At 41.5% G+C, this 17,582-nt stretch overlaps 1 protein-coding gene across 1 annotated transcript in view; it reads right to left on the reverse strand.

Moving 5' to 3' along the window:
* LOC122550513 (kelch-like protein 1) overlaps positions 1–17,582 on the reverse strand; it is a 423,308-nt gene that overhangs the window by 123,465 nt on the left and 282,261 nt on the right. The window contains exon 6 of the mRNA XM_043691355.1: positions 9,339–9,525. Within this exon, the coding sequence (XP_043547290.1) occupies positions 9,339–9,525 (187 nt within the window). The remainder of the gene's footprint in view (positions 1–9,338; positions 9,526–17,582) is intronic.

Raw genomic sequence — 17,582 nt, forward strand, 5'->3', positions numbered from 1 at the left:
ACACTCCAGGTTCTGCACCCTAAAGCTACAGTCTGGGTTCCCATGCCCCTGCAGAGTTAGTTTAAACCCCCCCCCCCCCCGAGCACTAGCAAACCTCCCACCAAGGGTACTGGTGCCCCTCAGGTTCAGGTGTAGACCATCCTGTTTAAATGGTCCCACCTTCCCCAGAAAGAACCCCAGTTATCCAGATACCGGAATCGCTCCCTCCTGCACCATCCCTGTAGCCACGCATTTAACTGTTCTCTCTCCCTATTCCTCGACTCTCTATCACGTGGCACGGGTAACAAACCAGAGACAACAACTCTGTTTGTTCTAACTCTGAGCTTCCAACCTAGCTTCCTGAAAGCCTGCCTAACATCCTCAGCCCTCCTCCTACCTATGTCGTTGGTGCCAATGTGGACCACGACTTCGGCTGCTCCCCCTCCCCCTTAAGGACCCGGAAAACACGATCAGAGAGGTCACGTACCCTTGCACTTGGGAGGCAACATACCAAACGTGAGTCTCTCTCGCCCCCACAGAACCGTCTATCTGTGCCCTGAAATATCGAGTCCCCAATAACTATTGTTCTGCTCTTCTCCACCCTTCCCTTCTGAGCAACGGGGACACGATCTGTGCCAGAGGCCTGAACCCCATTGCTTACCCCTGAAAGTTTGTGAATGGCATGGATAAAGTGGACAGCATGAGGCATTTTCCCAGGTGAAGAGGTTAATTACTAGGGGACGTAGATTTAAGGTGTCAGGGAGAAGTTTAAAAGAGATGTGCAGCAGGTTTTTCACACAAATGATGGTGAGCGTCAGGAACATGTTGCCAGAAGAGAATGTGGAAGCCGACATAGTAGCAGCATTCAAGAACCACCTGACCAAATACGTGAATAGGAAGGGAATATAGGGATACGGATCCTGTAGGTGAAGACAGTTTTAGTATGGAAGAGCAAACTGTTGGTGCAGGCTTGGAGGGCCGAAGGGACTGTTCCTGTGCTGTGTTGTTCTTTGTCAAACATGATTTCTTCTTCATAAATTCATACCCATTGTCCAGTCAAATAATTATTTCCTAATTTTCCAGTAATTTCATCCTTTACAATAGATTCTAATATTTACCTTTCTCCTGACATTCAGCCAATAGACTATCACTCTCCATTTTCTCTTCCATGTCTATCTTATTCAGTGAGGTTTTATTTGCAATTTCCAATCTCTAGTCATCACTGTTTCAGCTGGGTATGGAGACCGCATCCATAATTCTGATTTCTTCCAGAGCCTTGGTATTTATTAACCACACATATGTAGACTTCTGATACCGAACATGTGGTATGAAAATTGTAGATGTGCCATGGAATTGTTTGTCTTATTGAAGTGGGCCTTGTAACTGAAAAGGTTGGGAATCACTGTTCTATGAATCTTGACAAAAATTACACAAACAAAATATTGTAAGATGCAGTTTTAAAAAAAAAGGAAATTCTATCATACAATGTCACTGTTCTTAAAAGATTCTTTTACAATAAGGCTATTAATCAGTTCTTTCTAATCACATAACACTAAATCTAAAATAGCCTATGCTCTAGTTGTTTCCTCACATTTTACTCTGGAACATAATCTCAAATATGTCAGGAAATCTTTCTCCAGAGCACTATTGCTCATCTCACTTGCCCAGAATATTGATTGATTGATTGATTGTTACGCGTACTGAGGTACAGAGAAAAGCCTTGTTTATGAGCAGTACAGGCAGACCATAGTAAGCAAGGATGTACAGATAATAAGGACTTAGACAGAGGCATACAGTTTACATTGCACAGGGTGTGCACTAGATGAGAGCAATGTTAGCAAGATCTTAATTATTTCAGGCTACAGAATCCATTCATCAGTCGAATAATGGCCGGGAAGAAGCTGTTCCTGAACCTGCTGGTGCATGTGTTCAGGCTTCTGTATCTTCTGCCTGACGGAAAAGGTTGGAGGAGAGCACTACCCGGGTGCAATGGGTCTTTGATGATGCTTACAGTCTTTCCGCTGTAGTGAGCCATGTAAATGCAGTCCGTGAATGAGAGCTTGACATCTGTGATATTCTGGTCTCTGCACATAACCTTCTGTAGTTTCTTACGGTCCTGGGCAGAGCAGTTGTCATACCAGGCCATTATGCACTTGGACAATCTGCTCTTTAAAATGCATCTGTCAGGTCCTTATGCACATGCCAAATTTCCTGAGGAGCCTGAGGAAGAAGAGGCATTGTTGTGCCTTCTTGACCGTCACATCTACATGGGAAGTCCAGGACAGATCGTTGGTGATTGTCACTCTGAGGAACTTGATACTCTCAACCTTCTCAACCACAGTTCCATTGATGTAGATGGGGCAATGTTCTCCTCCTTTCTATATGTAGATTTAAGTAACCTTTGACATCTTTATATTCATGATGTTTATCCTGCCCTATATTATCACTACTACTCGGTAACCTATAAACCACTCCTACTAACATTTGCTGACTCTTGCTTTTGCTTAACTTCATCCAAATAGATCTGCATCCTGTTCTTCTGATCTAAGATTATTTTTGTTTGTAATTTAATGATCCTATTCTTTAAAATTGGCACTAGTGCTCTCCATGTCCTTTTTGCCATTCCTTTAAATGTCAAATATCCTGAACATTAATTTCCCAGTCTTGGTTACTTTGCAACCACAAGTCTGCAAAAACTATTGAATCCTGCTCTATTGCTTCTACAAGCACTGTTGATTCACGTATTGCATTGCATGTCCTGAAAGGGCTCCAGTTAAGAATGATTTTATTCTACTTTTTTACCAGTGTTCTGTAATTTTATCCTAGCTGATTTTAGGATTTCCTACTGCTTTCCACTTTCATTTACAGCTTTTCAACTTCTCATATCAAACAGCATTCCCTCTCAATTTCCCACCTTGCTGACTAGATAGTTTAAGCTCTCCCTGACATTACTAGCAAATATACCAATGAAGATATTCATTATAGTCAGAACTGATCCCTAGGTACCAGAAAACTAAAGCCTTCCCTCTTAAACCATCTTTTCAGTCACATTTTTCTTACCCCAATCTTCCCATTTCGAAACTCAGTAGCATATGATACTGAGGATAATCCTGAGATTACTTGGTTAAGTGTCTTCCTTTGTAGTGTTTTGTCTCGTTCCTTTATTTCTACTTACAGGAACTCATAACATTTTCTACTTATGTCACGGTGTCACAAGCTTGTCTGTTACTACATTCCTCTGATGAACTGTCACTTTCACCCATATCTAAAACATAAAACTGGTTAGTGAATGAGAGTGCAGAAGTCCCATGAGTCTATGAGCCTGGAATTCTAGACTGTCTAGCAGTCAGCTTTCGGCCTGCATACTTTTAATGTATGGTCTGACCATTTTGTTAAATGTACTATTCACTTAGGTTTCTGCTTCTCAGATGCACCAAAATGGTGCTCTGTTAATGTTCCACAACTCAAGGTTTTGAAACTGGAGAGACATCTCATCTTCAGAAAGAGTCCACAATACAGGGATGGGCATTCCATACATTTGTGCTGACTTGCCATGCTTTAAGCTTACTCTCGGCCTATTTAATTGAAACAGAAGACTAGAAATTAAAACTTACAATTATTAACCAGACAGCCCCAATGAAGCTAGCTCTTTGCAAATAGACCCCCACACTGGACATTCACCAATCAGTCTGTAATGTCACTGCTCCTTTCAAATAACTAAGCATACACTGAATCCCAGCTGTTCTCTGTGACAGAGAGCTGAGTAGACTAGCACCCTGACTCACAGGTAAGTGAAATTTTGAGCCAAATTTTATTCACTCAGTCCACACACTTTTCAAAGACATAGGCTGCTTCCCGAATCCCAAAAATGCTTCTCCCTAAATCTGTGTCCTTTAATATGAATCCATCAACTGTGCAGAATGTAAATTTACTACCTATACAATCTAGACCTCTAACAATCTTATAGCTTCAGAAACTGAAATATAAGTTGCTGGAAAAACACAGCTGGTCTGGCAGCATCTTTGGAGGGAAAGCAAAATTAATGTTTCAGGTCCAGTGTCCCTTCTTCAGATTAGTCTCTGGACGTGAAATATTAACTCTGCTTTCTCTTCACAGTTGCTGCCAGACCTGCTGAGCTTTTGCATCAATTACAGTTTTTGTTTCTGATTTCCAGCATCTACATTGGCATTATGTTTCTATAATTTGATCCCATTCAGTCTCCTCCTTTTCTTCCAAGTAAAACAATCCTAGCATAGAAAGTAAAACAATCCTAGCATAGAAAGAAAAACAAAAATTGCCGGAAAAGCTCAGCAGGTCTGATAGCATTTGTAAAGAGAAATCAGAGTTAATGTTTTAGATCTGGTAACCCTTCCTCAGAACTAACTTATATAATCTGTTTTCAAAATCGAACTTTTGACCACTTCATGTGAAAATACAGCCCTAGTTAAGCTAATTCATCACTAAGTTTTCAAGCTCAGCCAAGCATTTATAATAGGGAAGTACAGTGTTTGCTTTGATTGATTGCCATCTTTATGTAGATGTTATAAATGATTCTTTCTTTCAACTTTCTCATTCAATGACTCAATGTGTATTTGGACAAGTTTGTAAAATGTGAAGTGAGGTAAAGCTTCTGTTATTGATATTACAGTGAAGCTGTCTGATTGACACATTTATAGGATTCTAAGATAGCCACAGTTTTTCCAAAGCAAATTTGTGAATGTATACTTTTGAGAGCATTATACTTGTATTATCTGACTATCTTCTGTAAAGTACAAATTAAGAGTGGGTCTGGGAAATGCAGGAAGCTAGGGAAGGGCTTGAGGGGAGAATTGGGCAGGATAAAAACATGCGAGTGGGAAGGGGACATAAGCGTGGGCTGAGACATAGAAGATCCAAAAATCTTTACCACAACTGGGACAATGTCTAAAAAAATTGAAGCAGGTCTCTTAAACTAACCTGTCCATCAATTGCCTACCTCTGTAATCACCTAACAACTACCTCTGGAGGTGGCAGGCCTGACTACATCTCACGTCAACATCCACAGATGAACATATAGCACAGAAGAGCCTTTTAAATGAGATGGATCTGCCAAGTTGGTAAACTTCCCAACTCAGGCTTCTAGCCTCAGTGGCAAATATCTAACCCTCAAGTCTCCTTCAAATCTCATCCACAGGATGGATATTAATATATTCAGTGAAGTTCCTCTGTTCACTATTTTAATTTAGCTGTTAACCTTCTTCCTATTACTGTGCTCACATTTTCTAATCCCACTGCGCCCATTTGATCCTTATTGCCTCTATGCAGTATATCCAAAATGTCGATATTGTTCTTACTGCCTCTTCCTGATGTCAATGCTGACATGAGTAGTCTGCTCTTCAGTTAGTTACACATTTCCCTGTTTATATTCATCTTTTGTTTGTCTGTCCTGTCAGATAACCTTCCCTCACCGCCCTTGGTACACTTCTTTTTATACATTTTTTAGCAGAGTTTCATTTATATTAATTAAATCCACCATTGGTTGGAAAGTGATTCTAATGCATTATTCATTTTTCTATAAACCAGTGAACAACTGAATACTACATACATAATTAACTTTATGAATACACATCAAACTTGCAGCAAAAATTCGCTCAAATAAAACAGCTGACAGTAGAGATGACGCAAAAAAGTTTCATTCCATAAAAATGCTTCACATCTTTATCATTTTTTTGCCCTTGGACTGCAGCAGCTTTCATCCTATCAAATCCCAGTTTGTATAAGGACTTTGGTTTCTTTTTATCAGCTTTTAATTATGGTTTAGGTGTTGGCTAAATTTCCTGATGCATCAAAAACAAGTAGGGCTTCTGGGCTGCAATCTTGCAGTAGCCCTATTTCTGGGCCAGAAACATGGGCCCAACATTGGGTGGCACGGTGGCTCAGTGGTTAGCACTACTGCCTCACAGTACCTGGGTCCCAGGTTTGATTCCAGCCTCAAGCAACTGTCTGTGTGGAGTTTGCACATTCTCCCTGTGTCTGCGTGGGTTTCCTCTGGGTGCTCTTGTTTCCTCCCACAATCCAAAGATGTGCAGGCCAGGTGAATTGGCCATGCTAAATTGTCCATAGTGCTAGGTGCATTAGTCAGAGGGGGGTGGGTTACTCTTCGGAGGGTCAGTGTGGACTTGTTGGGCTAAAAGGCCTGTTTCCACACTGTAGGGAATCTAATCTAATTTAACCCTCGCATCCTCCAGATGTGTGTCACAGCTGTTTGAACAGATTGATTAAAAATATCTATCACAAACAAGTGATAGAAATTTAAGGATAGAAATTCTTGGTGTTACAAGCAGGTGAACATGAGAGCATGGACTCTCCTCTCAATTGCATTTATTATGTCAAGCATTTAGTAGTTTCTGGTACATGATGGCGGCGAAGTAACAGGACTGAGTGGTCTTGCCCAATGCCCAGCACTCCAATCTGCTTCCCAAATTTGTTTTAGTTTGCTTCTGCTCATTTCTTTCACTTTATTTTCAATTTGTTTTGGCACTCCACATACGGAATGGTGGACGTGGTTTCTCCTGGTAACAGGAGGCAGTGGCAATGGGGTCACTCTCCCTGTGATAGGAGACTGCAGCAGTGAGATCACTCTCCTAGCAACAGGAGGCAGTGGCAGTGGCAGTGGCAGTGGCATCACTCTCCCTGTGATAGGAGGCAGCAGCAGTGAGGTCATTCTCCTAGCAACAGGAGGCAGTGGCAGTGGGGTCACTCTCCCTGTGATAGGAGGCAGCAGCAGTGAGGTCACTCTTCCTGTGATAGGAGGCAATGGCAGTGAGGTCACTCTCTCTGTGATAGGAGGCAGCAGCAGTGAGGTCACTCTCCTGACAACAGGAGGCAATGGCAGTGAGGTCACTCTCTCTGTGATAGGAGGCAGCAGCAGTGAGGTCACTCTCCTGACAACAGGAGGCAGCAGCAGTGAGGTCACTCTCCTGACAACAGGAGGCAGTGGCAGTGCGGTCACTCTCCTGGTGATAGGAGGCAGTAAGATCACTGTCCTGGCAATAGGAGGCAGCAGCAGTGGGGTCATTCTTCTGGCAATAGGAGGCAGCTGCAATGAATGCATTCTCCTGCCATTCGGGGTCTGTGGCAATGGCAGCAAGGTCACAGTTCCATCATTCCGAGCCGGCAGCAGTGAGGTTGTTCTCCTGGTGTTTGGGGCCTGTGACAGCAGCAGTGACGTTGTTCTTTTGGCAGCAGCTGCAAAGCTTCTCCAAGAACCAAGGACAGCGGTGTCAGTGGCAGTGAACTCTCCAAGACAACGGCGCCAGTAAAGTGACATCTGCAGTCAAAGTGGGACGCGTGGCCCAGCGGCCTGGTTTAGCAGCAGAGTCAGGGAATCTTTGCTGAGGAGTGAGTGTGCGCCAAGCGGCAAAGAGATGGCACCTAACATGACTGCTACGTTAGAGGGTCCAGCACAAGTAGTGGAGTTGTCCCTTGAGGGTTTGTGCCAGCACATACAGGGTCAGAAAGACTGATATTCTGAACTTTTTACTTCTTTATTTTTCTGACTTCTTCCTATGATCTATAATGCTGGGCTATTTATTTCTTTATTTTCCTGATTTTTTTTTTGTTTTCTAAAAATTTGATCTTAGGTATCTGTAACTAAATACCTTTGTATCTAAGATGGCACTACAATGCGGCAACTGTAAACTTTTCACTGTGCCTATTTGAGTATATGTGACAATAAAGCTAATTGAATTAATTCAATTGAGCACCTTGCCTTAAGCCCAAACACTCTCTACCCTGCTCCCAACCACAATTTCCCATCAACACATTGGCATAACTGCTAAACATATATGCACATGATGTTCAACCCACGTCAAGTCTCCACAATATTTTGAGGCAGTGTTAAAAATATGCTAGAAGCAATAACCCCACCCAACAAACCGAGCTTGGCTCCAAAAGTAGCCTCAACTCCAGATTTGATCACGTTTCTTCCATCCAGGTGACTGTATCACCATTGTAGATTTCTACTAATTGTGCTCCTTCATAAGGAGTTGAGGTGGTTCCAAAACATAAGCTGTGTTTGGATGCTGTTATACTATCTGGGGTAGCTTTAAAGTTGGAAATATTTTTAAAAGTATATATTCTGCTGAGGAACACATTGTTGTGCTCTTTTGTTTTTTGCAAACATTACAATCATTCAACAAGGATTTGTAGAACAATAATTTTGGTTTGTATTTGAAAATAAATCCCTCTGCAGACAACAATAACTGGAAGATTGTAAATACACATCTGATCTGTGGGACTACTGCTGTCTTTATTCGCCAGAATTGTGGATCTATATATTGCAACCTGTCTTGTGTTGGGTAGTGATGGTCAACAGCTTAAGGAACATACTCATAGAAGTACATCACAATACTCACCACTGCACTGGAATCCGGTGAAAAAAATCACTCTGTATATCAGAGAATCCCTACAGCATGGAAACAGGACATTGGCCCAACAAGTCCAGACCAACCTTTTGAGGCCATCCCATCCAGACCCATCCCAATAACCCTGCATTTCCCATGGCTAATGTGTCTAACCTATACATCCCTGAATTCAGTGGCCACTTTAGCATGGCCACCCCCCCTAACTTGCACATTGGGAGGAAACCGGAGCACCCAGCAGAAATCTGCGCAGATATGGGGAGAACATGCACATGGACAGTTGCCTGAGGCTGGAATCAAACCCAGATACTGTGAGGCATTAGTGCTAACAATTGAACCACTGTGCCATTTTAAATATTTATTAGATTATTAGATTACCTACAGTGTGGAAACAGGCCCTTCGGCCCAACAAGTCCACACCGACCCTCCGAAGAGCAACCCATCCAGACCCATTCCCCTACACCTAACATGATGGGCAATTTAGCATGACCAATTCACCTAACCTGCACATTTTTGGACTGTGGGAGGAAACCAGAGCACCCGGAGGAAATCCACGCAGACACGGGGAGAATGTGCAAACTCAACACAGACAGTTGCCTGTGGCGGGAATTGAACCCGGTCTCTGGCACAGTGAGGCAGCAGTGCTAACCACTGTGCCACCATGCCACCCATTGCCACCATGATGCCCATCATGTGAAATAACAGAATTCAGAGATATAGGATTAACATTATGCTTTTATTCCATTTTCTATCCAACCGTAACTGTAGCGGACACAAGATTTTAATCTGAAAATGCTCAGATCTTTCATTGTACCTGTGCAGCCAAAATGCATTCACTGGCCATACTCTGTGCTGCAGGTTTCAATGTTAAGTATTCATCCACTAATATCACTGATTATAATTTCTGGCCTTAAAGAACCATTATTTTAACTGACACATCTGCACCAAGAATCCTACCTTTATTAGCATCCATCCCTCCAACAGCGTACAGAGATCCTACAGTAGACTTTCGAGGCCTAGTCCTTGGACTCTGCATTAAAGGTCGTCTCTCTGGTAACAGATGGTATTTCATCGCTTCAAGAATAAGTTTTTGGCATTCCAGGTCATCTTTGAAGAGAGCATTATTTTCAAGGTCTGCCAAAAGCTGTAAAACAATAATTAGTAAATAAACAAATTCAGGTAACAGATTACGAGGTTTGGTAACAACTGTTCATAATATATATGGAAAAGGGGCAATTCTGGAAGGAGTTCAAAATAATTTAACTGAACAGTTCTGATGAAATTGTAAAGTTAAACTATTTAGGGTGTAGGTTTTCTCACTGAAGTGTAGGTTTGACATCCAGACATTTCATTACCTGGCTAGGTAACATCATCAGTGGCGACCTCCAAGTGAAGCGAAGCTGTTGTCTCCTGCTTTCTATTTATATCTTTCTCCTGGATGGGGTTCCTGGGGTTTGTGGTGATGTAATTTCCTGTTCATTTTCTGAGGGGTTGATAGATGGCATCTAGAGCTATGTGTTTGTTTATGGCATTGTGGTTGGAGTGCCAGGCCTCTAGGAATTCTCTGGCATGTCTTTGCTTAGCCTGTCCCAGGATAGATGTGTTGTCTATCTAGATGCCATCTATCAACCCCTCAGAAAACAAACAGGAAATGACATCACCACAAACCCCAGGAACCCCATCCAGGAGAAAGATATAAATAGAAAGCAGGAGACAACAGCTTCACTTCACTTGGAGGTCGCCACTGTTGATGTTACCTAGCCAGCTAATGAGACGTCTGGATATCAAACCTACAGCTCAGCGAGCAAACCTACACCCTGAATCTCAACCTGAGCGACAAACCTTCACAAACCTTGCAGTTAAACTATTTTTAATGCCTTCAGAACTTCAAGGTTAAATTTAGCCATGTAACGTCCTCTATGGCATATTTTATTTCCAAACCATACATCGTATTTTTGAAGTGCAATAATTCAACTGACAATATATATCTTCAAATTACAGTGCAAATTATATTGTGAATTGCAACCAATTGGTAATGAAAGATGTGAGAAGAAAGAATAATTACAGGTTCCAATCTGCTGCATAATATTGTATATTTTAAGGGCATCAGTTTCTCCTTTAAGCAGTCTGAGCATCTTACTTTTATCACAGCTGACCCATCTTGCACTTAATCTCAAACAAAAAACAAAGAACTGTGGATGCTGGAAATCAGAAACAAAATCAGAAATTGTTGGAAAAACTCAGTAGGTCGGGCAGCATTCACAAAGAGAAATAGAGTTAACTTTTTGGATCCAGTGACCCTTCTCTAGAACCTGAAGAAGAGTCACTGGACGCAAAATGTTAGTCCTGCTTTCTCTCCATAGATACTGCCAGAGCTGCTGAGTTTACCCGGCAATTTCTGATTGTGTTGCCTTTTATCAACTTAAAAGATTACTCGATTCAGAAATGTTACAATAGCATCACCTTGGGATCTGAACAGGATACCTATATCTTCTTTAGCTGTGCTTCTTCCATTTCTACCAAGACAGATCAGACATGAATATCTCAAATGACAAAACCAAACCAATCTCAAACATCTCTGTGAACACCTAGCAGCTACCAAGCTCACTTACTCTAGCCACTGAGGATAACACAGAAAAATCATGAGTATAAATCATAACTCTAGACCAGCTAAACCACCACCCCAAAGCAAAATATCAGAGCAACAAATACTCAGTACAAACTCAGTGACAGAGCCTTCAAGTTGTTCACAACTTATTTCAATTATGTCAGCAAACCTTCATGGAATGCTATAAAGTAAGATCTTAAGAGATGAAAGGAGTAGGAGTCATGATGGCTGAGGTAATGTAGCAGACAATGTTGACGAGAGCACATTTGGTAAACATTGAGAACTGAAAATACATTAAGTGAAAAGGGCATTAGATCACATTTATGAGATTCTGCCATATGGTTCTTACTTATAGCCAGCAAAGACTGCTTAACAGGAATAACTTTTGGCCCTTCAATTTGTTCAGCTGTTGTTTGTGAAAGTCTGTCCTCTTTTTCACTTACTTTTTTTGCCTCTTTCCTTGACAGTTTTGAAGTTTGTCGTAGATTACAATGATCTCTGAGGTTTTGGTGGTGTGTATTATAAGATAATATACACCGGGTTCAATTCCCGACTCAGGCGACTGACTGTGTGGAGTTTGCACATTCTCCCCGTGTCTGCGTGGGTTTCCTCCGGGTGCTCCGGTTTCCTCCCACAGTCCAAAGATGTGCGGGTCAGGTGAATTGGCCATGCTAAATTGCCCATAGTGTTAGCTTAAAGGGGTAAATGTAATGGTATGGGTGGGTTGCGCTTCGGCGGGTCGGTGTGGACTTGTTGGGCCGAAGGGCCTGTTTCCACACTGTAAGTAATCTAATCTAATCTAATAACCTCTGATCTGTCCTTTAAGAGAAGTTCTGGACTTTGTGGTGAGTATTCAACAATGGTCCTGGTGAATGTGCAGATTTTGTTTCTGTTTGCTGTTGTTCATTTCAAAATGCCCGGAGTAAGAGATGAAAAGCAAACACATCTTTGTAATTTTCTCTGAAAACAAAACCACAAGCAAGCTCTGATGATCAATCTCGGCTGGAAACATTAGTTTGCTCTGTCTCCATGGATGCTGCCTGACCTGCTATAACTTTCAGCACTTTTGTTTTCAGTTTGTGATTTTCACCTCCATTACTGTCCTTCACCAGACTGAGTTCATTTATACTTTGAACAACTTCTCCTTTAACTCATCTTAGTTTCTCCAAGTCAAAGGTATGGACATGGGTACCACCCAGCTCTGCCTGCCACTTTGTGGGAGATGTGGTACATTCCTTGTTATAGTCCTACTCAGGCCCCCACCCACAACTCTTTCTCCAATATATTGAAGCTGTCTTAAGTCTTTCTTCCTGCTTTTATCCAAAATTGGAAAAAAAAATCATGTTTTTCTTCCCATTTCCAGTCTTCTGCAGTGTTTTCTTTCTTTGTTTCAGATTTCCAGCATCCAAAGTCTATTGCTTTTATTAGATACAGTGCAATCCATTCTTCAATCCAGCCCATCTTGAAACAGACAGTCGGCTGTTTGAAGATGGGGTTCTAATGCATTGATCAATCTGGAATGGGGGGTTGCTGGCATTACACTCAGAGTGTCCCACACAATCCTAGCTTGTTGTCAGTTCTGAAGGAGACTGATGAGCTGGGAAAGCAGAGACAGTCTTCCAAGCAGGAAGAACATGACATTGAGCAGAAGGAACACAACCTTTTGCATGTTAGTGTATAGCAGCATCAGGCATTACAAGCCACAACAGAATTTATTGTGTGTTTGATATCACTAAGGGTCTAGCAATTAGCCTGTTTTGTTGGGTGACTAATTCAAATTTACCACTTTAGTTGCCAGTGGACTTTATTGTTTTCACTGCTGTTTAAAAGGCTTGGTTCCCTTGGCACTAAATGGCTTTTTTAGACTTAGTGTTCTGATGGTTTCTCTGGAGGGGTTTCTGGTAAAGAGATGTTTCCTACATCTCAGTTCTGTAGACCTTCTGGGTGTTAGCTAGTCAGAAGGTTTTATTGACAGTTCCTTGAAGAAAATATTTTTTGAATTCTTTTCTTCTCAATCTGACTCTATTCCTTAAGCTTCCCTCCTGCCATGATTCTTTAGGCAGTGTATCCCACAGCTGGCATCCTTTTTATTGTGTGGTCTGATGCCTCACAAAGAGTTTAGATTCAAGAAAGACTGGTAAAAGAGAAGGAAAAATGAAAAACTTCTACTGGCTTAGACTTCTATGTAAAACTATTTATTAAATTTTAATATAAAAAATTGTTATACTTGGTAATCATAGATATAGCAGGCCATGATTTTATAGTTAGATTATGTAAGGAATAATAGATCTTCTTCATAAATTCATGTCCATTTGCTCTCAAGACTCTCCATCATTCTAGTGTGTAGTCTGACCCAAGATAGAATAGGCTGCTATGTTCTCACTCTTCCTATACAGTGCTTTTGATGCCCAGTGATGTGCAGCTCTGTGATATAATTGCCAAGTATTGCAGGACCTTGAAATCCTTGTACAAAACTGTTCTCATCTAAAAAGATAGACTGTCTTAAATAGAGACAATCTTCATGTGGATGAAACATTGCATTTCAGGAATGGTATTAAACCCTGCAGATGCCTGAATGGCTGCGAGTGACAATAAAATTTTAGATTTTAAGTAATGCTGATCTCTGGAAAATAATACTTGCCCATGGGAAAGTAATGACATTGTTTGACCTAGCAAACAGTACATCAATGTTAAACATTCACTAGCTACAAATTGATTAATGTTCACTGTGAGAGCCTGGTATTAGCTGGAGATGTAGAAATCCTGGGAGAAATAGGTTAAATAATCCAACTCCATGTTAGGGACAGTGGCTTTCATCAGTTTATAATAGTTGATTCTGACATCTAAAGGGTAAAGTGTTATACCACGTTAAGATTAAACACGTATTTTAGTCCTCACCAGTTATAAGCTGTGGTTCATAAAACAGCTATCACGGTTCAAACTCTGAATTATTATCTTAAACCTCTTTGTGTTTGTTACCAAATTACTTTTGAAACATTTGTCAAAATCGAATACTTCATTGCTCAGTTTTAGGAACTTTTGGCTGGATCCTGCTTCATCTCTGATGAATGCCTTTGCAAAGCAATTCGTTCAAGGCATGGTTTATGTTATAAGGCTGTTATAACACTGTTCTTGATTCAGTCACAGTTGGAAACACCTTAAATGGACAATAATCATTGCAGTAATTCTTCCCATGATCGAAAAATGTATATTTTTCATTTGTGACTCTAAACATTCCAACATCAGTTTTCCCTAGTCAGTAGTTTCAGTTTTGTGTGTAAGGACTAATGTAGCAGGCTGAATCTTACCCAAAATAGCAAGGTTTGTGAAGGTTTGTAGCTCAGGTTGAGGTTTAGGGTGTAGGTTTGCTCACGGAGCTGTAGGTTTGATATCCAGACGTTTCATTACCTGGCTAGGTAACATCATCAGTGGCGACCTCCAAGTGAAGCCACTGATGGCTTCACTTGGAGGTCACCACTGATGTTACCTAGGCAGGTAATGAAATGTCTGGATATCAAACCTACAGCTCAGCGAGCAAATCTACACCTCACACCCTCTTAACACCTCCCCCCCCCCCCCCTTACCCAAAATAGATTAAGTGTCAATTTTGTTGAGTTCCATGGAGGTTTTATTTTCACAAGGTTTGCCAGGTTTTCTCACACTGGCATCCCAAACTCACCTCATTTGCCATGCATCACACTCCAAAGCACCCTACTTCTCCTATTGTCCCACTTTCATACATGTAAGTTCTCACACCGTCATGGTACCTGGAATCACTGGGACTGTCATTATCTATGAACTCTAACTGTATACTTGATCAAGAATTGGCAGTCCAGAGTGCATGTTGTGGGACAGGAATCACAAAGCAATGTTTCTTAGGGCACTTCGGCAGCATGGTTGACACATGGAACTGCACATTCCTACATTTATCACTGTTTAAGCACAAATCCACACTTTGTCCTTAGCCACATCCAATCTTATAACCCTGTCTAGTCCACCGCCACTCTTTCCCAATGTCCACTGTCCCCAACATCTTATTGTTCAATGCAGAACAATCACATACAAGAAAGCCTTCAAATGCTACAAGCTGTTGACTTTTATTCAGCAACAATAAAACTGAACAAAAAAAATGAAACAACTTTACTCTTGGAACAGGTTGTTTACCTTTTGAGCAACAATAATGTTGTAGTCAAACGAGTTGCCACTGCACACAACTCAGACTTATTGGAACTGGGTGTCAAACAGTTTTTCCTGACCTGTGCTGCCTGACCCTGTTGTGCTCCATTTTGCAGAAGGTGATGTTCCTCCTGCTCAAAGTTCTCATCCTCCTCCTTGTAGACTGCTCCGTCTGTCCCTGCTCACCAACCTCCATCACATCCCTTCTTTCCATGCTCCAGTTATGCAGAGCACAGCATACTAGTAATATGTGGCCCATTTAGTCTGAAGTGAATGAGAAGGCATCACCACACTGAACCAAACATTGGAATTTCATTTTCAGGAGACCTATCGTCTAATCCTCATGGCACTGATCAATAGTGGGCTTTCTACCTCATACAAAATACTGAAGAAGGCTCAAAGAACTGAAGAAAACTTACACTGGACTCCAGTGTTGACTCTGTTTCTCTCTCCATAGGTGCTACCTGACTTGCTGAGTTTCTCCAGTATTCTCTATACTTGCTTGCATTATATTTAACCTTTGTCTTCAGTCAAAGGGTTGCATAACAAAATCATCAGCCATGTCTGCAGAAGGTATCCTTTGCCCATTAATCATCCAATGAAGGCATCTGACACCTCAAATGCAGCAATAGCACAAGATCTCTCATTGGCATCATGGCAGCTCCCAGAGACTGAATGTGATACTTCTATTTATTATGTCTCATTACTCATTCATTTATCCTGAGCATAAATTGCACTTTTATGATAAGAATGTGATGCCACTAGCATAGGTAGATTCAGCATTAAATCATAAAACAATGACATATCAGCAAGCTATTATATGGCATGAACACATTAATCAGAAAGAGACTGGTATACAAGGACACCCACATCTCCTTGTACTTTCCCCTTTTTCTAATCTGTCACCATTCAGATAATAATCTGCCCTCCTGTTTTTTGCTAGCAAAATGGAGGTCCTCACATTTATCTACATTATACTTCATCTGTCCACTCATTCAACTTTCAAAATCACACTGACGTATCTCTGCATCTTCCTCACAGCTCGCCCTCCCACCTAGCACTGTGCCATGTGCAAACTTGGAAATATTACATTTAGTTCGGAAAATAAAATAATGCGGGAAATAACAATAGGTGAAGCAGCACCCATGGAGAGAGAGCAAGCTAACATTTCGAGTCCAGATGAGTCTTCATCAGAGTCTATTACATTTAATTCTCTCATCGACATCATTGATGTATTTATGAATAGTTGGGGTACAAGCACTGATCTCTGTGGTAGTCCACCAGTCACTGGCTGCCACGAGAAAAAAAAACCTGTTTACTCCTACTCTTTGTTTCCTCTCTACCGCCAATTCTCTAGCCGTGTCAGTACACCACTCCCTATTCCATGTGCTTTAATTTTATATGCTAATCTCTTATGTTGGACCTTATCAAAACCTTGAAAATCCAAGTAAACCACATCCATTATTATTAATTACCAATATAAACTGATTGTTATTGTTAATTTCTGTTTCAGCAGATAAAACCATTAATCAAAATCAAGCACAGGGTTCTGCTTTCACATCAGGTTAGAACCAAGAAACAAAGTAGCACAGGGAAAGACAGACCCTGTTGGTGTCATGGTGTTATAATGGGCACAGGCGAAGCAGTGTGAGTAGCTTTTTATTACTATGATCACTTCCTGACAGAGGCAAAAGACAAATTTGCTCCAGGTGTTGCTTTAACGAGTTTTTTTCCTTAATAGCCCTTTTCTTCTGCCTCTTCTAACGTTTTTTTTTATTGCAGTGAGAATCTTTGATTTCTCTTCAGGTGTACAATGAAATTATCACAAGCAACAGATGTACCATGCTAAAAAAAAACTCATTCTGAGTTGTAGCAAGGACCTGAGGATATAATGATACTGGAATAGATGGAATACTGGATTTCGAGTACAGATATTCATATGTATAAAGATATCTGTTCAGGTCACCATTCCTCATGATACTGGATTCCAGGGATGGTTGATGGAAAAGCGCAGCAGGTCAGGCAGCATCTAGGGAACAGGAGAATCAACGTTTCGGGCATTAGCCCTTCTTCAGGAATGGGGAAAGTTTGTCCAGCAGGCGAAGATAAAAGATAGGGAGGAGGGACTTGGGGGAGGGGGCGTCGGAAATGTGAAAATGTGATAGGTGGAAAGAGGTCAAGGTGAGGGTGATAGGTCAGACTGGGGTGGGGGCGGAGAGGTCGGGAAGAAGATTGCAGGTTAGGAAAGCAGTGCTGAATTTGATGGATTTGACTGAGACAGGCTGGGGGGAGGGGAAATGAGGAAACTGGTGAAATCCGAGTTCATCCCTTGTGGTTGGAGGGTTCCTAGCCGGAAGATGAGGCGTTCTTCCTCCAACCGTCGTTTTGTTGTGGTCTGACGATGGAGGAGTCCAAGG

The sequence above is a fragment of the Chiloscyllium plagiosum genome, chromosome 6 (genome assembly GCF_004010195.1).
Source record: "Chiloscyllium plagiosum isolate BGI_BamShark_2017 chromosome 6, ASM401019v2, whole genome shotgun sequence".
Classification (NCBI taxonomy): domain Eukaryota; kingdom Metazoa; phylum Chordata; class Chondrichthyes; order Orectolobiformes; family Hemiscylliidae; genus Chiloscyllium; species Chiloscyllium plagiosum.